This window comes from Oncorhynchus masou, chromosome 24, assembly GCF_036934945.1.
Source record: "Oncorhynchus masou masou isolate Uvic2021 chromosome 24, UVic_Omas_1.1, whole genome shotgun sequence".
Classification (NCBI taxonomy): Eukaryota; Metazoa; Chordata; class Actinopteri; order Salmoniformes; family Salmonidae; genus Oncorhynchus; species Oncorhynchus masou.
The window spans coordinates 37,695,236-37,720,878 of record NC_088235.1 but is presented as its reverse complement, the minus strand read 5'-3'; the positions used below and the strand labels follow the sequence as shown (position 1 = coordinate 37,720,878).

Sequence of the window (25,643 nt, the reverse complement as noted above, 5' to 3'; positions counted from 1 at the left end):
ATGTCACACCCTGGTCTGACTAACTAATAAACTAAAACACACAAAACTAAGACCAAGGCGTGACAGTGAATACTTTTGCAAGTCACTGTACATGTTTGTAAGAGTCTCACCTTTGTATAGAATGTGCACCAAATGGTTCGGACGCTACAGACAGAAGTTGGCAGATCAGAGACTGCATTCAGAGACTGCGTTGTCTTGGCTGTGTTGGTTTTGGATCGTTGTCCTGTTGGAGGGTGAACCTTCGCCCCAGTCTGAGGTCCTGAGGACTCTGGAGCAGGTTTTCAGCAAGGATCTCTCTGTACTTTGTTCCGTTCATCTTTCCCTTCATCCTGACTAGTCTCCCAGTCCCTGCCACTGAAAAACATCCCCACAGAATGATGCTGCCACCACCATGCTTCACGGTAGGGATGGTGCCAGGTTTCCTCCAGACGTGACGCTTGGCATTCAGGCCAAAGAGTTAAATCTTGCTTTTATCAGAGCAGAGAATCTTGTTTCTCATGGTTTGAGAGTCTTTAGGTGCCTTTTGGCAAACTCATAGCGGGCTGTCATGTGCATTCTACTGAAGAGTGGCTTCTGTCTGGCCTCTCTACCATAAAGGCCTGATTGGTGGAGTGCTGCAGAGATGGTTGTCCTTCTGGAAGATTCTCCCATCTCCACAGAGGAACTCTGGAGCTCTGTCAGTGACCATTGGGTTCTAGGTCACCTACCTGAGCAAGGCCCTTCTCCCCCAATTGCTCTAGGGAGATTCTTGGTGGTTCCAATGTCTTCCATTTAAAAGGGATGGAGGCCACTGTGGTCTTGGGGAATTCAATTCTGCAGAAATGTTTTGGTACTCTTCCCCAGATCTGTGCCTCACCACAATCCTGTCTCGGCGCTCTACAGACAATTCCTTCGACCTCAAGGCTTGGTTTTTTTCTCTAACTTGCAGTGTTAACTGTGGGACCTTATATAACAGGCATTTCCAAATCATGTCCAATCAATTGAATTTACCACAGGGGGACTCCAATCAAGTTGTAGAAACATCTCAAGAATGATCAATGGAAACAGGATGCACCTGAGCTCAACTTCGAGTTTCATAGCAAAGGGTCTAATTACGTATGTATGTTTTAAATATTTATTTTTCATTAATTTGAAAAAATGTATAACAACCTGTTTTTCGCTTTGTAGTTATTGGGTATTCTGTGTAGATTGCCGAGGATTACAAATATAGATATTTTTGGAATAAGGCTGTAACCTAACAAAATGTGGAAAAAGTCAAGGTATCTAAATGCTTTCCCGAAGGCACTGTATATAGTTGTCAGTGCCCTGAACTGAGTCAGTATGTGTATAACCAGTTTTCAGGAGGTTCTAGCTTGTAGAACAATTTGTTATAATTTACACTGAATCATCACGGGACAGACCTGTGACCTCCATTGTCATCTTCACATATGACGTTCTGTCCGGCTAGCATGCAACCCAGTGTGAAACAGCAATTACCTACAGCTATTCTCACTTGGCCAAACTTATATGCAGAATGTACAATGTCCCTGGGTGTGTACGTTATAAATCATGTCTGAAAACATTCTGGTACCAAAAACACAATTCTATCACCCACCATGGAAATAAAAATCAAGTATCGTTTTAGGGGATTACAACTACAGTATTTGATGTTGCCAAACAACAATAACAAGCAATGTACCTCACTCACCTCTGTACTGCAACTCAGCAAAATCAGGACTCCTTACTCCTAACATTCAGATATTCATGCCAGAGAGGAAGAGGTAAAGTGAGAGGCCCAATTCAGTAGAAAGTCTGTCTCTCTCCAGCAGGTGGCATTTCTTTTGACACAACAAGCAATGAGTTTTTGTGTGGAGGTCAATGAGAGTGTCCAATTTGGCCAACAACAAAAAATGAATGGCTTATTTGCTACGTGAGGATAATTTGATTTAATCTAAGTTTCATAATGCTTAGGTTGTTATGAATTTACTGATATAAGTAAGACCCTTGTCATTCCCGCAACTTTGAGAAAACACACAAGGTGTCATGTCCTGTGATATGTGCTCCCGGTCCCTTTAAATGTTGCCACAGTGATTATTAAGGTCCAACCTACTGTCAACAAACATTTTACATCTATGGACTGGGCGAATCCTTGATATTCCCTTTTCTCTCTCTGTAACTGAATGTAAACAATGCATCAAAAGATAAGCTTTTTGCCCCTATGGGTTGTCAATGGGTTACATACAGCTTGTGGATTTTGTGCTACTATTATTTATAGTATTTGTGTGGGTGTGATACAATATGACTGAAAATGCATTGCAGGGAGCAGTGTTAATTTTTTGAACAGTAACTATGATGAAAAATCCTTGTCAACGACCAATTTGTTTCTGACTAAAACTATGACGATATCGAGATGTCCTGGTAAAACCACTAACTATTACAAATTACTTTTCATTTTAGTCAACAAAAATGTGACAAGAATAGAATTCCATGTGAGACTAATGGACATTCATTTGACAGGAAGCTTATTTTCATCTGTTTTGTCCAATTATAAGCATGCATGCAGAATATTTCATGCAACCCTGTCATTGCCAGAACTAACATATTTCAGTGTCCTGATTGAGCTGATCTGGCCGGCTCTCCCATGCGGTCACTTCAGTCACTCGTCAATCTGTTGAATTGATGCATAGCCAGGACACTTCACTTGTAACTAACTTCAACTAGTCTAGAAACTCTCTCTCTTACAATCATGTAGGCTATTTTTGCTTTGATCACATCAGAAGCTCTATTATCCCATGTGCGCAGAAATTCCCTGATGTGGAAACTGCCTGGAAATTCTTTCATGATGTTTTTTTTTCTCCAAATAGTAAACAAACATGCCCCATTCCGCAGGTTCAGGGTTAAAGGTTGGGATAATTCATGGTTTTCTTCTGAGCTTTCTTGTATTATTCACAAGATCTTAATCTAGCCTGGGCTAAAGCAAGGAAATCATGTTCTGATGCTGATTGGCTTATTTTTAGGCAGTTACGAAACAAGTGTTCTTTTCTTCTCAGGAAGGCCAAGTCTGAATATTTTATGTCTGTTACCACTGATAACCTGAATCACCCTAGAAAGTTTTGGAAGGCTATTAAGTCTATGTCTGGTAACAGTAATGTTAATGAATTACCGTCATGTGTTTTAAAGGACTCTGTTGCTATATATGACAAAACTGAAATGCTGAATTGTTTCAATGAGCACTTTGTATCATCTGGTAGGCTGTTTGATTCAGTGTCCTCCGTCTCTGTACAACCCTGTGTGGATGAACCAGTGAGAGCTGGTCAAACTTTTAGCTTTTTGCCATTCTCAGTGCAGGTGGTACATAAAGCCCTGAAATCCTTAGATCAGAGAAAGCCTGCAGGTCCTGATGTTTTGGATCCCTGCTTTTTAAATCTGGCAGCTGATTTCAGTGCTGAACCACTTACATATCTGTTCAATCTAACCTTGGAATGTAATGAAATTCCAAAGATCTGGAAATCAGCATTTGTCCTACCATAACTCTATTTTATCAATGTACCAATCGGGTTTCGGGAAGAAGCATAACACAATTACAGCAGCCATGAAGGTTTTAAATTATATCACTGAAGCCCTTGACAAAAAACAGCACTGTGTCTCACTTTTTATTGATCTCTCTAAGGCTTTTGATACAGTTGATCATGCTATACTAAGGCAGAGATTGTCGAGTGTAGGTCTTTCGGAGCATGCAGTTGCATGGTTTGCTAACTATCTGTCTGATAGTACTCGGTGCACTCAATTTGATGGGCTTATGTCTGTTAAATTGTCTGTCTTAAATGGTGTGCCCCAAGGCTCTGTACTTGGTCCTCTCTTATTCACTATTTATTTAAATGATTTAGACAAAAATATCCCAAATGCACAATTTGATTTTTATGCTGATGGTACTGTTATTTACTGTTGTGCCTGGTGTGCCTCGTCTCTTACAGAACTTGCAAACTGCTTTTTATACTCTTCAACATACCTTGTGTCAATTGAAGCTTATCCTCAATACTGACAAAACTAAACTAATGGTGTTTTCTAATGCAATAAATAGACCTCTGAACCTTTCACCTATTTCTACCTGTCAGGGCAAGGAGATGGATGTTGTAACCTCATGTAAATATCTTGGAATTTTAATTGATGATGGCCTCTCTTTTAAATTGCATATTCAACAACTTACAAAACAATTGAAGCTGAAATTGGGATTTTATTTTAGGAATAAGGCCTGTTTTTCTTTTGAAGCCAGAAGGAGGCTAGTATCAGCTACATTTATGCCTTTACTAGACTATGGGGATATTTTAAATATGAATGCTTCTGCTCAGTGTTTGAGATCAATTGACACTCTTTACTATGGCTGTAACGGTTCTCGTCTGTCAAAGGAGAAGCGGACCAAAATGCAGCGTGGTAGTTATTCATGTTCTTTAATTAAAAGGAACTCGACATGAAATAACGTGAAAACCTATACAGCCTATCTGTGGTGAACACAAACACAGAGACAGGAAGAATCACCCACGAAATACTCAAAGAATATGGCTGCCTAAATATGGTTCCCAATCAGAGACAACGATAAACACCTGCCTCTGATTGAGAACCACTCCAGACAGCCATAGACTATGCTAAATACCCCCACTAAGTACCCCCACTAAGCCAAACCCCAAGACAAAACACACCACAATAAACCCATGTCACACCCTGGCCTGACCAAATAAATAAAGACAAACACAATATACTTCGAACAGGGCGTGACAATGGCACTTTGAGATTTATTTTAAACTGTAAAACCCTTACGTACCACTGCACTTTGTATACCAGGGTTGGCTGGCCTTCTCTAGTCACTCGTAGGCTCAGACACTGGTATACTGTTATTTACAAAGCCATTTTGGATTTACTACCTTTTTATTTGGGCATTTTTATTGTTCAGAAATGTGGTGGGTACTCTCTTCGTTTGCTGGACTTTATTCTGCTAACTGTTCCAAATGTCCGAACTGAATTTGGTAAAAGGGCTTATATTTATTTCTTTACTTTATCTTTATTTAACTCGGCAAGTCAGTTAAGAACAAATTCTTATTTTCAATGACGGCCTAGGAACAGTGGGTTAACTGCCTGTTCAGGGGCAGAACGACAGATTTGTACCTTGTCAGCAACCTTGCGGTTACTAGTCCAACGCTCAAACCACTAGGATATCCTGCCGCCCTGTGCCCGTACTCTGCGCCATCGTCTTGGAACGCCTTACAAAATACTTTTAAACTGGAATTACTTGTCCCAATTGGTGTTTTTAAATCACTGATGAAGGATTTTGAGTCTGATTCCCTGACCTGTCAATGTTTTTAATTTGCTGTTTTTGATTTTGTTATACTCTTGTGAATTCAATCGTTTTTACTAGATTACTTGTAGTTTTTCATTTTGTCTGTCTGTAATTTTTGTAATGACTTGGTGTTGCCTATCTTGGCCAGGACGCTCTTGAAATAGAGATTTTAAATCTCAATGAGCCCTTCCTGGTTAAATAAAGGTTAAATAAATAATTAAATAAATAATTAATTCCTCTGTGTTGCTGCTCTCGCTCTATGGTCCGCAAATGTCAGTTGCGGTTGCTTTTTTCTTATGTGAAAAACAAATTATATTTGTTGAATATTAGGAGTACAGTAATACTTCTGGTATTTTTGAAAAGCTGAAATTCGCCCCTTTTCAAGCAAACCACTGTTATTTACCCTCCTTGACGGTTATGATGTGGAGAAAATCGTAGCTGTAATTGTTAAAAACCTTTTAGCCAAGGCTTTATGGACAATGTGGTTAATTATGGCTGGCATTGTTTACTATCTGCCACAATATCAATGTTGCCAGCTAGGGGATAGGAGGCCGAGTTGAACAAGGCTATCTGAATGTGCACATCATGTAAGTTAGAGGTAGCCTAAATATTCATTGTTTCATAGAAACTCTGACGAAACCTAGACTAAAATTGCCCAGTTTTAGTCAACTGATTAATAACTAAAACTAACAAAGGATGAAATGACTAAAATGTGACTAAGACTAAAAGGTATTTTAATACTAAAACTAAGACTAAAACTACATCTAAAATACCTGCCAAAATTAACACTGGCATGGAGTAACAGCAGACATGGTCAATGTTATTTAAATAGTACAGTGGAATCATTGCACACTGTGCAGATATAATTTGTTAGGCTACTCTTGTGAATGGTATATATACATGTACTTCTTATGAACAAGAAGCTGAGAACCTTAACTTCTCCATTTTAAATGCAGAAGTTTGGCATTTTAGATTTGAAAATGAAACAAAGGCACATTTGATATTCATGGCGGAATTTAGAGAGAACAATTGCAACAATAGTCTCATGATAATGTTAGTAGGAGATTGTTGTTCCCCCTTTTGCAAATGTCATTTAGATGATTTTGTGTCAGTGAATCATATTCCACTGTAATTGAAACATGGATTCGCCTGCTTTTCCAATGACTCACAATGCTTCATTGTAACAGTGTCACAATCTTGATGTGTTATAGTCAATGCAATAACTTTCCTCAAACAGTTTGTTCTGACCTTATATGATAGGTTAGAATATGAGCATCATTATGTTGTAATCTTGTTTACAATCTCGCCTGAGTAGGTACCTTATTTCATCAGAAATGCTTCTGTACTGATTGTTGTTTTTCTGAACATCACTGGATGTCCCTGTTCTAACAGAGCATGCAGAGATCACTCATTGGGGTGTCACTAATACATGACTGCTAATAGCATGTTTACTGTGCATTAATAAAAACGTAATTTGCTATTGCTTTTACAACCCCGTTGGAGGAGCAACCAACTGGCTATTCATCATAGATTGAAATTATATTTCTTTATTAATGGAGTTATATGGTTGTTTATTCAATATAATGTATTTCAATATCTGGCCCCTGCTTGGTTGTTATTGAGGCAAATTGTGGGAATGTATTGACCGTCAGCCCCGGGTTGGCTACTGCAGTAATAATGTTAATAAATCAATAAAGAGTTCTATCAGTGGCACAATTAAAGCTGTATTTCTTGTTCAAGAGTGCAAGGTGGTTCTCTGCAAGGGCAGCTTTAATGGCGGTCAGTTCAAACTAGTCAAAAATGAATCCCTTGTTGTGGATCTCATTACTGTTGCACTGCTGACATTTAAATCAGCTTTGAAAAAAGGCACAAGTTTAAGTTTATTCGGCCTGAGCGAGTCTGACCACATGTTGCAACACAATCTCACACTCAATTCGTGCAAATATGTACAAAAAGTCTTTCAGCAGATTTCATGTGTTTCTTGTGTGGCTTAATTCATGTGAAAAGGCACATGTTTGTGCAACTTCGTTGATAGGAAAATATTTTTATAAAGTTATTAGCACAATATATGTTGGGCAAATGGTGTTCTACACTGACTTTGTTTTGTGTCCTACATTTATTTATATATAATAAAAAACATGTTAACAACCCAATAAGTTTTATCAACCAGGGTGTCACCGAAATAATTATAATATAATAGTAGCCTTATGTTATTTTTTTTACATTTTTATTAATGCCAATACTGTTTTCTATGCTTTTTTGCATAATACTTTGGGATACTGGTGCACTTGTAGTCAGAAAGGCCCTTATTTTGTATAGGCAACAGTAGGCCTACACGATTTTCTTCATAGCGCATTTCACATTTCTTAGAGCTCCACTTCTTTGTGTACATTCTACCATTTCGTTCACAATGCATTTTAAGCACGGCTATGATGAATTTTATGAGGGCTGCCAAAATGGAGAAAATTAAGGTATTAGATTGGGAAATGGGGATATATTTTTACAATGAGAATGTATAATACACACACAGTTACACACACTCACGTTGTTTTTATTTTTTTAATATTTTTTTTAACCTTTATTAAACCAGGCAAGTCAGTTAAGAACACATTCTTATTTTCAATGACGGCCTGGGAACAGTGGGTTAACTGCCTGTTCAGGGGCAGAACGACAGATTTGTACCTTGTCAGCTCGGGGTTTGAACTCACAACCTTGCGGTTGCTAGTCCAACACTCTAACCACTAGGCTACCCTGTATGAATTTGTTGTAATGTCAGGCTATAGTCCAAGCTATGTTTTCCAATGGTGCGACTGCTATCGGCATTCAAAGATTATCCAACTTGAATAAAGGCTTGGAGGTAAGGACGACAGCAGTAGTGTAGCCTACGGCGATATGGATACCACTTATGATTGTGGATGGACGCGACCTTAAAGGTCCTCAATGATGTCATCATTGCCCTTGATTCTAAGCAATGTTGTGCTGCTATTTTTATTGACTTGGCCAAAGCTTTTGATACGGTAGACCATTCCATTCTTGTGGGGCGGTCTTTGGCCTGGTTTGCTACCTACCTCGCTCAAAGATCAGAACATCTGCTGTCTCAGCCACTGCCCGTCACCAAGCGTGTACCCCAAGGCTCGTTCCTAGGCCTCAATTTAAATCAACAACATAGCTCAGGCAGTAGGAAGCTGTCTCATCCATTTATATGCAGATGATGCAGTCTTATACTCAGCTGGCCCCTCCCCGAATGTTGTGTTAAATGCTCTACAACAAAGCTTTCTTAGTGTCCAACAAGCTTTCTCTGCCCTTAACCTTGTTCTGAACACCTCCAAAACAAAGGGCATGTGGTTTGGTAAGAAGAATGCCCCTCTCCCCACAGGTGTGATTACTACCTCTGAGGGTTTAGAGTTTGAGGTAATCACCTTATACAAGTACTTTGGAGTATGGCTAGACGGTACACTGTCCTTATCTCAGCACATATCAAAGCTGCAGGCTAAAGTTAAATCTAGACTTGGTTTCCTCTATCGTAATTGCTCCACTTTCACCCCAGCTGCTAAATTAACCTTGATTCAGATGACTGTCCTACCCATGCTAGATTACGGAGACGTAATTTATAGATCGGCAGGTAAGGGTGCTCTCGAGCGGCTAGATGTACTTTACCTTTTGGCCATCAGATTTGCCAGCAATGCTCCTTATAGCACACATCACTGCACTCTATACTCTTCTGGAAAGTGGTCATCTCTGTATACCTGTCGCAAGAGCCACTGGTTGATGCTTATTTATAAAACCCTCTTAGGCCTCACTTCCCCTCTTCTGAGATATCTATTGCAGCCCTCATCCTCCACATACAACACCCATTCTGCCAGTCACATTCTGTTAAAGGTCCCGAAAGCACACACATCGCTGGGTTGCTCGTCTTTTCAGTTTGCTGCAGCTAGCGGCTGGAACGAGCTGCAACAAACACTCAAACTGGACAGTTTTATCTCAATCCCTTCATTCAAAGACTCAATCATGGATGCTCCTACTGACAGTGGGCTGCTTTGCGGGATGTATTGTTGTCTCTATCTTCCTGCCCTTTGTGCTGTTGTCTGTGCCAAAGAATGTTTGTACTATGTTGTGCCGCTGCCATGTTGTGCCGCTACCATTTTGTTGTTATGTTGTGTTGCTACCAAGCTGTGTTGTCATGTGTTGCTGTTGTCGTGATGTGTGTTTTGTCCTATATTTTTCTTTAATTTATTTTCTATTTTTAATCTCAGCCCATCCCCGCAAGAGGCCATTTGCCTTTTGGTAAGCCGTCATTGTAAATAAGAATGTGTCCTTAACTGACTTGCCTAGCTAATTAAAGGTTAAATAAAAATAAATAAATGATAGCTTCGATGCAACCAAGAGAGTTTTTATAGAGTTTTTACACTGCGCTGGACACACACTCTTGGTTGCATAGAAGCTACACTTATTGATATCTACATAGCGCATTGATGTGAATCACACTGCTACTCTCTCATTTAGCTATTTGCGCCTTATGGGGTTTGGTTGTTGTGAATTGCTGTTCACATATGTAGAATTTTATTTTAACCCAATAATGGTTGAATTTAAGAAGTTTAAGCTGCTTATCAATCATTGTTTTTGCGACCAGTGGATTTTTCTAACCACTAGGCTACCCTGCCGCCCCGGATAGCCAGTGAAAAATGCGATCTTCCAAATGCTGCATAGTGGGGATCCAAGACTATGGAAAAGTTTGAGGAAGTTCCTCCCTTCTAAACTTCTCAGTAGTATTGTGCTCCATATTGTCAAAAACTTGTTTAATTTTAGAAGACTATGAGTGGGGCTTTTATTGCTCAGTCTAATTTGTGCTGATAAAAGAAAAATGGACACATGCTCAAATTTGCATACTTTTGATAGACTTAAGCAGCAACAAATTATCGAGATATTAAAGTGTCACCAACAAAAAACATAAACTAGGCCTATAGCAAATGCAGCATTTGGCAAACTTTGCTCACATGCAAATAGTCATTCCATGAGAGCAGCATTTATTTTTCAACTTGAAGCAACGAGCTCAATTAGTCCTCCATGACAAAAAGATAAACAACATAGGCTAATAAATCCTTAGTTTTTGGGTTATACTCATGTAAAACAATTTGCCTAATCTGTCACGACTCTCGTGGGTTGAAGAAGGAGACCAAGGTGCAGTGTGGTAGGCATTAATAATATTTATTAAACTGACCACTGCAACAAAATAACAAAATAGACCAACGAAAGCACACAGTTCTGTCAGGCAGCTAAAAAAAAAAAAAAAACTACCTACAAAACACAGGTGGGAAAATGGCTGCCTAAGTATGATTCCCAATCAGAGACAACAATAGACAGCTGTCCCTGATTGAGAACCAAACATAGAAATAAAGAAACTAGAATGCCCACCCTAGTCACACCCTGGCCTAACCAAAATAGAGAATAAAAGCCTCTCTATGACCAGGACGTGACATAATCGATATGTCCAAGTTCTATTCTTGAAGATCAAGGGATTTCAATTAATTGGAATGCCTGGAAATCTGGCAGACTTTGGTTATTAATGCAAAGAAATAGCCTAATCATATTATTATACAGTTGAAGTTGAAGTAAGTTTACATACACCTTAGCCAAATACACTTCAACTCAGTTTTTCACAATTCCTGACATTTAATCCTCGTAAAAATTCCCTGTCCTAGGTCAGTTAGGATCACCACTTTATTTTAAGAATGTGAATAGTAGAGATAATTATTTATTTATTTCATCACATTCCCAGTGGGTCAGAATTTAACATACACTCAATTAGTATTTTGTAGCATTGCCTTTAAATTGTTTAATTTGGGTCAAACTGTTCAGGTAGCCTTCCACAAGCTTCCCACAATAAATTGGGTGAATTTTGGACCATTCCTCCAGACAGAGCTGGTGTAACTGAGTCAGGTGTGTAGGCCTCCTTGCTCAGAACACACACTTTTTCAGCTCTGCCCACACATTTTCTAAAGGATTGAGGCCAGGGCTTTGTGATGGTCACTCCAATACCTTGACTTTGTTGTCCTTGAGCCATTTTGCCACAACTTTGAAAGTATGCTTGGGGTCATTGTCCATTTGGAAGACCCATTTGCAACCAAGCTTTAACTTCCTGACTGATGTCTTGAGATGTTGCTTCAATATATCCACATCATTTCCCTTCCTCATGATGCCATGTATTTTGTGAAGTGCACCAGCCCCTCCTGCAGCAAAGCACCCCATAACATGATGCCCCCCCTCCGTGCTTCACGGTTGGGATGGTGTTCTTCGACTTGCAAGCCTCCCCCTTTTTCCTCCAAACATAACGATGGTCATTATGGCCAAACAGTTCTATTTTTGATTCATCAGACCAGAGGACATTTCTCCAAAAGGTACGATTATGTGCAGATGCAAACCGTAGTCTGGCTTTTTTATGGCGGTTTTGGAGCAGTGGCTTCTTCCTTGCTGAGCGGCCGTTCAGGTTATGTCGATATAGGACTCGTTTTACTGTGGATATAGACACTTTTGAACCTGTTTCCTCCAGCATCTTCACAAGGTCCTTTGCTATTGTTCTGGGATTGATTTGCACATTTTGCACCAAAGTATGTTCATTTCTGAACGGTATGACGGCTGCGTGGTCCCATGGTGTTTATACTTGTGTACTATTGTTTGTACAGAGGAACGTGGCACCTTCAGGTGTTTGGAAATTTATCCCAAGGAAGAACAAGACTTGTGGAGGTCTACAATTCTTTTTCTGAGGTCTTGGCTGATTTCTTTTGATTTTCCCATGATGTCAAGCAAAGAGGCACTGAGTTTGAAGGTAGGCCTTGAAATACATCCACATCCAATTGACACAAATGATGTCGATTAGCCTATCAGAAGCTTCTAAAGCCATGCCATCATTTTCTGAAATTGTCCAAGCTATTTGAAGGCACAGTCAACTTAGTGTATGTAAACTATCGTATGGTACAGTGAATTATATGTGAAATAATCTGTCTGTAAACAATTGTTGGAAAAATTACTTGTGTCATGCACAAAGTAAATTTCCTGCCTGACTTGCCAAAACTATAGTTTGTTAACAAGACATTTGTGGAGTGGTTGAAGAATGAGTTTTAATGACTCCAATCTAAGTGTATGTAAACTTCCGACTTCAACTGTATGTAGTAGAAAGTAATGAGTTAGAAGAAGCCTGCATAACCAACCTATAATGTAAAATGCAACATCCATATTTATGGATAGCTATGTAAACTCTAACATTTATTTATCCTACAATAGATGTCGTTAAATTGGTAATATTACATTTTGTAACCAAAAGTAATCTGATTACGTTTCTGACTTTTGGTAATCCAAAAGTTACATTACTGATTAAAATTTTGGACAGGTAACTAGTAACTGTAACGGATTACATTTAGAAAGTAACCTACCCAACCATGGTTATCATTCATGCTAACACGTACAATATGAAATAATATGCCAACACAAATATTGTTTAACTCAAATGCCCACCTACATTATTATAGTACAAAGTACACAAAGTGCATTGGAACAGAAAGTTCCCTACTATTACCCTTTTAGAGAGAATTTGGCTACACCCGTAATAACATCTGCTAAATATGTGTATTTTACCAATCAAATTTAATTTGATAACAATATACAGATGTCTGTGGGTGTCCAGCATCAAACAAATCCAGCATCATCTGGTTATAGCCTGAGCATGTTTTAGGCATATTTGGAGTGGTCCATTAATGTAATCTCTGAGAGATATTTCATGTCCCATCTGGTGTCTATTTATTTGATTTTGGTTCCTTTATAGGTTTGGTCGATTCGTTAACAATAAAACATGACACTGATTTCATACATACTGCTATTCAATCATAAATAAGACAAGATATTGGAAGGTCCCCCTGGTTACACCTTCTAATGCGTAAATGTACCAGTATAACTTTAGACCTTCCCCTCGACCATACCCGGGCGCGAACCAGGGACCCTCTGCACACATCAATAACAGTCACCCACGAAGCATCATTACAAAAGCCGCTGCCCTTACAGTGCAAGGGGAACCACTACTTCAAGGTCTCAGAGCAAGTGACGTCACCGATTGAAACGCTATTTAGCGCGCAACGCTAAGTACGCTAGCCGTTTCACATCCGTTACATAAACACATCTACTTGTTTTAATTCACTGCTTAATGTATAACTAGTTTTACCTTAGAAGTACTGTAGCCTATTCTGTTTTGTTTGTCACTAAAAATTACATTTTTATTGCTGTGTTTTTATTGCTGAGGTCTTATGACTTAGCAATTTGATGGTACCATAGTTAGAATATATTGGGTCAGAACCTTTGACAAAGCTTTGATAATTCAGCATTTTTTCATTCTCTGTTTCTGAAAATAGGGTTTTTCTTACATATGAACAGACCCCCATACTTGCAGTTCCATCATCCTTTATCAATTTAGAGCACTAGTCTAGAAAATTGTGGACTGTTGTTATTCTTAGAACATAACGTCAGAAATATAAATGGTAATTAAAATACATCAACAGATAGGAAATTGAGAGCAATGTTTTCCAATGGCAGGAAATTAAAATGAGCCCGAGCCTTTCAGCTACTCTCATAGTGTCACGGCTTTCGTCTGGTGGAAGAGAAGCGGACCAAAATGCAACGTGGTGGTTATTCATGTTCTTTAATAAATGAACTCGACATGAAATAACTAAACAAACCAATAAACGTGTGAAAACCTATACAGCCTATCTGGTGACAATAAACACAGAGACAGGAACAATCACCCACAAAACACTCAAAGAATATGGCTGCCTAAATATGGTTCCCAATCAGAGACAACGATAAACACCTGCCTCTGATTGAGAACCACTCCAGACAGCCATAGACTTTGCTAGATACCCCCACTAAGCCACAAACCCAATACCTAACAAAAACCCCAAGACAAAACACACACCACAATAAACCCATGTCACACCCTGGCCTGACCAACTAAATGCAGACAAACACAATATACTTCGACCAGGGCGTGACACATAGCCACCAACAACATTTTAAAATTATGTCTGTCTTCTTTCTATGAGTGTGTTTCGATTGACACGAATGTCTACCGGGAGTATTAGTAGCAAGCACATTTAATTGGATTCAGTGCTTAAAATCTACATGCAGAAACACACTCTGTTTATTTACTTTGAGTAAATGGTTCTTGCCAAAAAATGTCAGGATTTAGCCTTGTTACTCTTTCATTGCAAATCTCGAGAGGTTGAAAGGACAATAATCTCCTTTTATAAAAGATTCTACACCTCTTTGATGAGGTATAGCCTAATGACTTGTATAATCATGGTGTGTCCAGGCATTTGTGTGCTTGCTGTATTTCTCACATACTGCTTTTCAATCATAAATAGGCCAAGATATTGGAAGGTCCCCCTATGCTGCATACGATATGATGCAGCGAGAAAGCGAGAAATGTGAAATGGAACATTGAGGAACATTGACCATCAATGTGCATATGTCAACATGTTAAAACATACTCAAACACATATATATTTAATGTTTGTGAAGAGTGGTTATTGTATACAAACCTGAGGCTTCTAATGGATAATGGGATGCTTTGTTATGCTACAAAAATGCTGTTTAAGTGGCATACTTGAGGACGGTTCATCAGGACACCACAGAAATCCCTCTGTGAGTCACGTATAATATTGCAGAAGGAGTTTCCCTACAGAGTAGTTCACCGGGTTCGGTGTTGTTATATTTCAAAAGTTTTGTGGTACAATCTGTAAATTCTTAGATTGGAAATCTAAAAGACCCATATTATATCTAATGTCTGTTTTTGATCTTTGTCCTCAGGTCAAACTTGTGGTGGTGTTGTACAAGGACTAAATGGGACGATAGAGAGTCCTGGCTTTCCCCATGGCTACCCAAACTATGCCAACTGTACCTGGATCATCATTACAGGAGAACGAAACAGGATACAGTTGTCATTTCACACCTTTGCTCTTGAAGAGGACTTTGACATAGTCTCCATTTATGATGGCCAACCGCAGCCAGGAAACCTGAAAATCAGGTAAGACTTTTTCTTACTCACATGTAGTTTTATATGTATTCATTGTATTTGAGTGTTACAGTACTGTGTTGTTGTAAATATAGTGGTCCTGTGTGGCACTAGCAATGCTAAGGTTATTATTATGCTGACATGACTGATGCCAGTATATAGATTATGGCCTGTTAAGTGACACATACTTTAGTTGTGTAGTGTTGAAAATTCATGTGTACCCACTGAATAGTTATATTGATGTTATAAGGGCACCCATTCATTCCAACTGTACCTAAAGTACCACAGGGCTTCTTTATCTTGCCATAAAAGAGCAAATCAACTGAAAATGTAAAATTCCCATCAGGACCCTTCTGAAACAAGTAAACATTTGTAACGCCATACAGGCTTAACTGCATCCCTGAGGTTGCCAAGGTTGCGCTTACCAGGTTTGAAGTATGCCAATAGGTTGGTACGGGAGGCACCCTCTTGGCGTTGAAGTAAGTAATGGGGATCTGCAATCAATAAAGGCCATCTCAAAATACTTGTCCTCCAAGTGAAAATGGAATGCCTTAATTCAGATGCAGGATTATTTCTGTAAAAACATACACATTATTAACTCAACTGTTTGCATAAAGAGGGTGAAGTGAAACTAATGCTGCTGAAAAGTATTTACCAAGTAAATATGTGAGGAGTATTATAAAGTGTTTACCAACTCAGTGGCCTTCTAGTTTGATTGTCTGTCCAGAGATTGGAAGGTTGGGAGTTCGATCCCCGTTTGAGTTATACCAAAGAGTGAAAATGGTACCCGCTGCATCTCTGCTTGGCAATCAGCATGACAGAGATAGATTGTTGGTAGGCCCCTTCGATTGTATAGCGTCCTGTCTAGGGGGTGTACTAGTACATCAAACTGCCTCACACTACCGAAACAGGAGAGCACTTTCCGGATAAGCCAAGGCTTGTGCAAGGCTACTTACTTAATTAATATAAAGTGTTAGACAGAGCACCCGCTCAATGTGATTCCATGTATTATTGACTAGATCAGTGAAAATGTCAGTCAGTCTCTTAGCCAATGGGAAAATACCAGGCTAATGATAATTATACATTTTATTATACAGCTCTCAAGGTCAAGACTACAAAGTTTTAAAGGACATGCAAATACATCAACTTGTGTGGAAAAGTACAGTGCATTCGTAAAGTATTCAGCCCCCTTCTCTTTTTCCACATTTTGTTACGTTACAGCCTTATTTTTAATCAATCTACACACAATACTCAATAATGACAAAGCGAAAACAGGTTTTTAGAAATACCTTATTTATGTAAGTATTCAGACTCTTTGCTATGAGACTCAAAATTGAGCTCAGGTGCATCCTGTTTCCATTGATCATCCTTGAGATGTTTCTACAACTTGGAGTCCATCTGTGGTAAATTCAATTGATTGGACATGATTTGGAAAGCCACACACCTGTCTATATAAGGTCCCACAGTTGACAGTGCATGTCAGAGCAAAAACCAAGCCATGAGGTTAAAGGAATTGTCTGTAGCGCTCCGAGACAGAATTTTTGTCAAGGCACAGCTCTGGGGATGGGTACCAAAACATTTATTCAGCATTGAATAGCATTGGTCCCCAAGAACACAGAGGCCCCCATCCTTCTTAAATGGAAGAAGTTTGGAACTACCAAGACCAATAACCTGATGGTCACTCTAACAGAGCTCATGAGTTCCTCTGTGGAGATGGGAGAACCTTCCAGAAGGGCAACCATCTCTGCAACACTCCACCAATCAGGCCTTTATGGTAGAGATGCCAGACGGAAGCCACACCTCAATAAAAGGCCAAATGACACCTAAATTACTCTCAGACCATGAGAAACAAGATTTTCTTTGGCCTGAATGCCAAGCGTAACGTCTGTAGGAAACCTGGCACCATCCCTAAAGTGAAGCATACTGTTGGCAGATTCATGCTGTGGCGATGTTTCTAACGGCAGGGACTGGGAGACTAGTCAGGATCGAGGGAAAGATGAACGGAGCAAAGTACAGAGAGCTCCTCAATGAAAACCTGCTCCAAAGCACTCTGCCCCAGTCTGAGGTCCTAAGGTTCACCTTCCAACAGGACAACGATCCAAAGCACACGGCCAAGACAACGCAGGAGTGGCTTTGGTTCAAGACACTGAATGTCCTTTAAAGGTCCAGCTGGAGCCTGGATTTGAACCTGATCAAGCATCTCTGGAGAGACCTGAAAATAGCTGTGCAGCGACGCTCCCCATCCAACCTGACAGGGCTTGAAAGGATCTGCAGAGAATAATGGGAGAAACTCCTCAAATACAGGTGTGCCAAGCTTGTAGCATCATACCCAAGAAGACTTGAGGCTGTAATCGCTGTCAAAGGTGCTTCAACAGACTACTGAGTCTGAATACTTATGTAAATGTAATATTTCAGTCTGTTATTTGTAATACATTTGCAAAAATGTCTAAAAACATGGTTTTACTTCGTCATTATGAGGTGTTTTGTGTAGATTGATGAAAAAAATGTTTTAATCAATTTTAGAATAAGGCTGTAACGTAAAAAAATGTGAAAAGTCAAGGGGTCTGAATACTTGCCAAATGCACTATAAGTGTGTGCACTGCAACACGCAAGGCAAAATCACTAGTGATCCACATTAAACAGCAAGAAATTAGAAAACCGAAAAATATACTTACATTTTTTTTATCTTACGAGTTTAACCAAAAGACCGATCTGAGAAGATACATTTTAATCAAGCCTTTTAAAAACATTGACCAAGTCTGAGTTACAGACAGAGGCAGGGAGAGAGCTCCCGATTGTCGAAGTCGCTTGAGAGAAAAGTTGGATTCCCACTAAATTTCTGTCTTGTAAAGGCTCAATGCACTCCATCTGGTATTCACAACCTTCTCATTCCATCTCATTTAGGTGTGTGTGTGAAGACATGGAAAACTGTTGTCTGCTAACACACACCTCATACTGTGTGACATGAAGTGTTGATGTCATTACTTCAGGGCAATAACTAGCATAAGCAGGTCATTAAATGGGCAAAGATCACTTGCTATATGATCTCTTCAGACTCTGTAAAGGGGGCTTTCTTTACCCCGTCCTCCTTTTCACCAATGGCTCTTTATCATTTAGGATTTAATAGTATGGCAATGCAATTCTGTGTTTATGCTAATTAAACACAAGGCATTACCAGAGGGTTTGGAGCGATGCTCCAGTGACAAGCAGTATCCGTCTCTTGAACCTCTCCTTGGCTGAGATGGGACTCTACATCTGTGTCTGTGGAGAGTGACAAATATTGCTCACCATGACTGCAGTGTCAAAATTTACAACACTGTGGGTTTCGACCTATAAACGCTGCCTGCTACCATCACAGTTGCCCTCTCTGTCTGTCTCCTCAGCTCCAAAAATGTACCCATTACCTCTAAGATGCTGGCTGGTAACAGTGACTTACCGCCACAAGGTGTCAGTGAAACCTAAATTCCCGTGTTTTTATACTAATGAAATGCATCAAACATATATAACAGTATAGCCTACAGTCAGCAAGGAAAATAGGGCGGGCAAAGATAACCAGTGATTTGAACAAATCCAGCACAGGAGAATAGGGATTCAAGCTTGCTGAACTAAGTAAGCATGGGTAGGATGTGGAGGAAGTGGCTTTGCCCTGTTGGTTGCAATGCTGCATTGGATAATTTTATAAGCTTTTTTATTCATGTCTCAGAATGGTATCAAAAGTTGAAGGCATTTAAAAAAAATAAAGATAACAAATAGTGCCATAGCAGCAAGACACAACTGTACAGTACTGTAGGCCCACAACAAACAACGTATTGAGCTGTATTGAGTTGAGCTCTATGAATAAAGACAAGTCTTGGGAAAGTAGAGATAAACACCACTTCACTAGAGATGAAGACTTCATATTCATTGAAAGAGAGCAGTAGCACTTTGCAGGTCTGAAAGTGAATAAAGGTCGCTGAAACAGTCATTCAAAAGAGAACATGCTGGCCACACCCAGGCCGACTGGCATTTCTGACTGATAGGAGGCATTATGCTGCACAGATTTCCTCCACATGAAGCAGCTGTTATGTTGCATATGCTGTCCTTTGAGAATGATACTTCCCCTGACCTTTGAATAACACACTGATACAGTGCCTTGCGAAAGTATTCGGCCCCCTTGAACTTTGCGACCTTTTTCCACATTTCAGGCTTCAAACATAAAGATATAAAACTGTATTTTTTTGTGAAGAATCAACAACAAGTGGGACACAATCATGAAGTGGAACGACATTTATTGGATATTTCAAACTTTTTTTACAAATCAAAAACTGAAAAATTGGGCGTGCAAAATTATTCAGCCCCTTTACTTTCAGTGCAGCAAACTCTCTCCAGAAGTTCAGTGAGGATCTCTGAATGATCCAATGTTGACCTAAATGACTAATGATGATAAATACAATCCACCTGTGTGTAATCAAGTATCCGTATAAATGCACCTGCACTGTGATAGTCTCAGAGGTCAGTTAAAAGCGCAGAGAGCATCATGAAGAACAAGGAACAGACCAGGCAGGTCCGAGATACTGTTGTGAAGACGTTTAAAGCCGGATTTGGATACAAAAAGATTTCCCAAGCTTTAAACATCCCAAGGAGCACTGTGCAAGCGATAATATTGAAATGGAAGGAGTATCAGACCACTGCAAATCTACCAAGACCTGGCCGTCCCTCTAAACTTTCAGCTCATACAAGGAGAAGACTGATCAGAGATGCAGCCAAGAGGCCCATGATCACTCTGGATGAACTGCAGAGATCTACAGCTGAGGTGGGAGACTCTGTCCATAGGACAACAATCAGTCGTATATTGCACAAATCTGGCCTTTATGGAAGAGTGGCAAGAAGAAAGCCATTTCTTAAAGATATCCATAAAAACTGTTGTTTAAAGTTTGCCACAAGCCACCTGGGAGACACACCAAACATGTGGAAGAAGGTGCTCTGGCCAGATGAAACCAAAATTGAACTTTTTGGCACCAATGCAAAACGTTATGTTTGGCGTAAAAGCAACACAGCTCATCACCCTGACCACACCATCCCCACTGTCAAACATGGTGGTGGCAGCATCATGGTTTGGGCCTGCTTTTCTTCAGCAGGGACAGGGAAGATGGTTAAAATTGATGGGAAGATGGATGGAGCCAAATACAGGACCATTCTGGAAGAAAACCTGATGGAGTCTGCAAAAGACCTGAGACTGGGACGGAGATTTGTCTTCCAACAAGACAATGATCCAAAACATAAAGCAAAATCTACAATGGAATGGTTCAAAAATAAACATATCCAGGTGTTAGAATGGCCAAGTCAAAGACCAGACCTGATTCCAATCGAGAATCTGTAGAAAGAACTGAAAACTGCTGTTCACAAATGCTCTCCATCCAACCTCACTGAGCTCGAGATGTTTTGCTAGGAGGAATGGGAAAAAATGTCAGTCTCTCGATGTGCAAAACTGATAGAGCTCAGTGAGGTTGGATGGAGAACATACCCCAAGCGAATTACAGCTGTAATCGCAGCAAAAGGTGGCGCTACAAAGTATTAACTTAAGGGGGCTGAATAATTTTGCACGCCCAATTTTTCAGTTTTTGATTTGTTAAAAAAGTTTGAAATATCCAATAAATGTGTTCCACTTCATGATTGTGTCCCACTTGTTGTTGATTCTTCACAAAAAAATACAGTTTTATATCTTTATGTTTGAAGCCTGAAATTAGGCAAAAGGTCGCAAAGTTCAAGGGGGGCGAATACTTTCGCAAGGCACTGTACCTGAACATGTGCCGACTATGGATGCATGTGAAAGGGAGTTCACCTGTGCATTGTAAAGAGATGGAAGCCTACTGTGTATTGTAGTGAAGGAGTACATATCTTACTGTTAATTATTATTGCAAAAGACTTGAATAACCTTTTTCTTTCTTACATTAATACTTTTTCACAAAGGTTTTCAAACCATTTCAGATGTATTCCTTATTTTGAATGACAAATGGCTCCCTATTTGCCTATGTATTTACACAGGCTGTCAAAGTGTAATTACAAATGAACTAATTCATTACTATGTAGTGACAGTGTAGGTACCCTCTGTGGTCTAAGTGAACAGATCTCATGTTTGGCTGAATCTTTGGCTGAATCTAATATCTCACTGGCACAGGCGTAATTGCAAATATGTACTAGTGATTTCTAGGGTGAGAAATAGCTTCTTTGCACCTGAAGACAGGCGATAACTGCAGTGCTGGATGGAATAAGAGCAAACACTTTTTTCAGTTATATTAAAACCAGGAAAATCTGGAGGGCCCCTTGCTGATTACAGACTCATAATTTTAATACATTTTGACAATAATATAATAACAAAGCTCTTAAGCAATAGAATGGAAAAGTCTTACCAGACTTGACATGTTTAAAAATAGACTTCAATTTAATACAATACGCAAAAAAAAGATATAGATTTATCAATAATGGCTGTTGATGCTGAAAAGGCTTTTGACCGTCTTGAATTGCCTTTTCTATTCAAAACTTTGGACGTTTGCAACTTTCCAGCTGAAATAAGAAATGTAATTCAATTATTATATGAATGTAATAAATACACAAATAATACATTATCTGATGAAATTGCTTTAGAAGAAGGCACAAGACAGGGAGGTCCTCTCTCCACCCTCCTGTTTCCAATGGCAATTGAACTGCTTGCAGAAAGAATTAAACATGACCCAAACGTAACAGGTATCAATCAGTATTGGTAAGCATAAATATAAACTCAACTTATTTTCAAATTATCTCCTGATATATCTGACTGATATAGAAAACTCAAAGCCCACCTTGCTAAAAAATATTTTCAGAATATTCTAAAATCTCAGGATATAAAATTTACGTGAAAAAAACAACAAAATAATGGCAATAGGAAAAATAAAACGTTTAACTCATGACCTACAAAAATCTAAGTGGACCACAAAAAAATATAAAATACTTAGGATGCTTACTAAGATAACAAGCAACAACTATATAAAGATAACTTTATCTCATTACTCAACAAAATGAAAGCCGATGTAATTAAATAGAACAATCTTCCCATAAATATTATAGACTAAACCTCTTCAGAATAACATAGCTCCCATAGTTTTTATATTTATTCTAGGTAATACCAATTGCCCCACCAAAGACATTTGAAAAAAAAGTAACAGACTTTATATTAAACGTCTTCAACAACGACCAATATCACTCCTTTAAAACACAACCCTATTGAACAATCCTTGAATAGCTTTTCTCAATTCAGCTATAAATTGATCCACATGGTAAACTAAAGGCATAGAAACCGTAAACGACTTGGTAATAAGAAATACATTTACAGTATTTCCATGACAGAATTTAAAAAGCAAATTTGGACTGACCAATCTAGATATTTTCAAATACATGGAACTAAAAAGGTTTCATATCACAAAATTTCTATTTGAAATAGTTTGGACATCAGAGCAATCTTGAGGGAATCTATTTGTATCATGTTTCAGGTAAGACCCAGATGCAGACAGTGTCTGTCACGCCCTGATCATAGTTTGCTTTGTATGTTTATATGTTTTGTTTGGTCAGGGTGTGATCTGAGTGGGCATTCTATGTTGTATGTCTAGTTTGTCTGTTTCTGTGTTTGGCCTGATATGGTTCTCAATCAGAGGCAGGTGTTAGTCATTGTCTCTGATTGGGAACCATATTTAGGTAGCATGGTTTTGTCGTTGTGGGTGATTGTCTATGTGTAGTGTTTGTGTCAGCACATTTCGTATATATAGCTTCACGGTCATTGTTCATTTATTGTTTTGTTCAGTTTAGTTTGTGTTTTCGTCATCCATTAAAATGATGCATTCACACCACGCTGCGCTTTGGTCCGCTTCTTACGACGATCGTGACAGTGTCGAAGAAACAAGCGTTTATTACTCTACAGGGGCAGCAAAAAAACAGGTCAAGGGCAGGCAGAGGTCAATAATCCAGATAGGGTGCAAAAGGTCCAGAACGGCAGGCAGTCTCAGGTTCAGAGCAGGCAGGGGTCAATAAACCAGTGTGGAGTGGCAAGGTACAGAACCTGCAAGCAGGCTCAGGGTCAGGGCAGGCAGAAAGGTCCAAACTGGGAAAAAATAGAAAACAGGACAGGAGCAAGGGGAAAACCGCTAGTAGGTTTCACGAAACAAAACGAACTGCCAACAGACAAACAGAGAACACAGGTATAAATACACTGGGGATAATGGGGAAGATGGGCGACACCTGGAGGGGGGTGGAGACAAGCACAAAGACAGGTGAAACAGATCAGGTTGTGACAATTTGAGTCAGAAAATGATATGATACGTAACAAAATAACTGATATTGGCACAAGATATAGGGAATGTTGGAACATAACTAACAAAATAGAGACAAATTTCCCAAATGACACAGCACAATGGCAGTCCTGTCTTAAGTTTAAAACTAACAATGACTCAATAATCCATGCCTTCTGGGTATTCAATAATGTCCAAAAGTTATGGGCGGAGTTAGAAAGTTGCCTGTCAGAATTTGTACAATGTAAATTTACTTTCAATCTGTCTGTCGGCATGTTTCAATATATGGCATATGAGGGTGCAGTGAGATACCAGATGGGTTGGAGGGTACTATACTCGTCAATCATCTTGAAAAAATGTATACTTAAAAACTGTAAAATTAACCAATCCTCCATCAGTAACACAATGGAAAGGTCAAATGCTTTATTATCTAAATGGTTAAAGTGTGTGGGCGAAGGAGAGAAACAAAATGGTGCAGTTTGAGGCCATGTGGCTGAGAGTAAATGCGGGAACTGGAGTTGGGGTGAGCAGGTGGGTCTGGGCATGTGTGATGTTTGTATGTGTGTGTTTTGTATTGTTTAAAAAAAGTAATAATAACATCAGAACAGAACATGCTATAGATTTTGAGAACACTATGTTCTGGCTTATTTAAAATTTACTGGCATTAGGCCTCATGGTACAAAACAATAGGCTGGGGAGCACCTCCTACTGGAGAGTTGATCTACACCTATTATTTTAATCTCCCATCCAGTGTTTAACCAAGCCCAGCCCTGCTTAGCTTTTATATTTGTCACTGAAATATGCTAAATATGTGTACACGACCAATAACATTTGATTTGTCTTTGATTACTACTGTGCTATTGTGAGAATGATTATTGAGATACGTCTTAATAACTAAATATATTGACTGTTGCTACCAAATTATTCCAAAATGTAGGTTTAAGAGAGCAAATGAAATGTAACCATTCTTTCAAGTCATATATCCTCAATTATACTATTTAAGCCTATATAGCATTTGCAAAGTCATCAACAGCTATCATTTCAATTCAACACAGGTTTTAGTGCTCCTGAGTGGCGCAGCGGTCTAAGGCACCACATCTCAGTGCAAGTGACATCACTGCAGTCCCTGGTTCAAATCTAGGTTGCATCTCATCCGGCCGTCATTGGGAGTCGCATAGGGCGGCACACAATTGGCCAAGTGTCATCCGGGGTAGGCCGTCATTGTAAATAAGAATTTGTTCTTAACTGACTTGCCTAGTTAAAATAAAAAGAGACAATATAAATAGGCCTAGGCTTTCAAGCTTTGGTTGATTTCAAATTTAATAATTAATATGGTGAATTCACGTTTCCATATCAACCAAAAATCTAAGTTAAAGAATAGGACTAAATCAAACTTTATTTTAAGTGCATTTAAAGTTTAATTAGATTAGATTTTGTCCTATTCTTTAACTTCGATTTTTGTTAGAGAATGAGACTTGAATTCAACATATCAATTGTTAATTTGTAGACCAACTGGAATTTGTTAACAACCAAACACAAATCTATATCACTTTTGCAATCCAGCAAATAGGCTGTAACAAATTATATGTTGGATTCATGTTGCCAACTTAACCAAAAACAAAAGTTAAAGAATAGGATTAAGCCAGTAGCTCAGATGAAACTATCCAAGCCTTAGATACAAACAAAAAGTTGATATTTGGTTGCGTTGTGAACCAAATACAATTTAATATTAACTTTGTAGTACAATAGATGGCCAAAAGTTATGACTATTTTACAAACTAATGTAAGAGTATTTATTTAACCTTCAAATTAGTAGTACAACCATGGCCACATTTTGAGGTTACTGTTATTATGTCTTCTTATGTAATCATAGAACGTGTGCATGTTCAACATAGCATGCAAATGCCACAGGTCTGTGGAAATCTTCACAATTGCTGTAATAATCTGAACAGCATTGATCACTTGCACTATTTACATTTAA

At 39.0% G+C, this 25,643-nt stretch overlaps 1 protein-coding gene across 1 annotated transcript in view; it reads left to right on the top strand.

Annotated features, from left to right (window-relative positions):
- Nucleotides 1-25,643, top strand: part of LOC135512133 (CUB and sushi domain-containing protein 1-like) — a 502,291-nt gene that overhangs the window by 143,897 nt on the left and 332,751 nt on the right. The window contains exon 2 of the mRNA XM_064933828.1: nt 15,161-15,377. Within this exon, the coding sequence (XP_064789900.1) occupies nt 15,161-15,377 (217 nt within the window). The remainder of the gene's footprint in view (nt 1-15,160; nt 15,378-25,643) is intronic.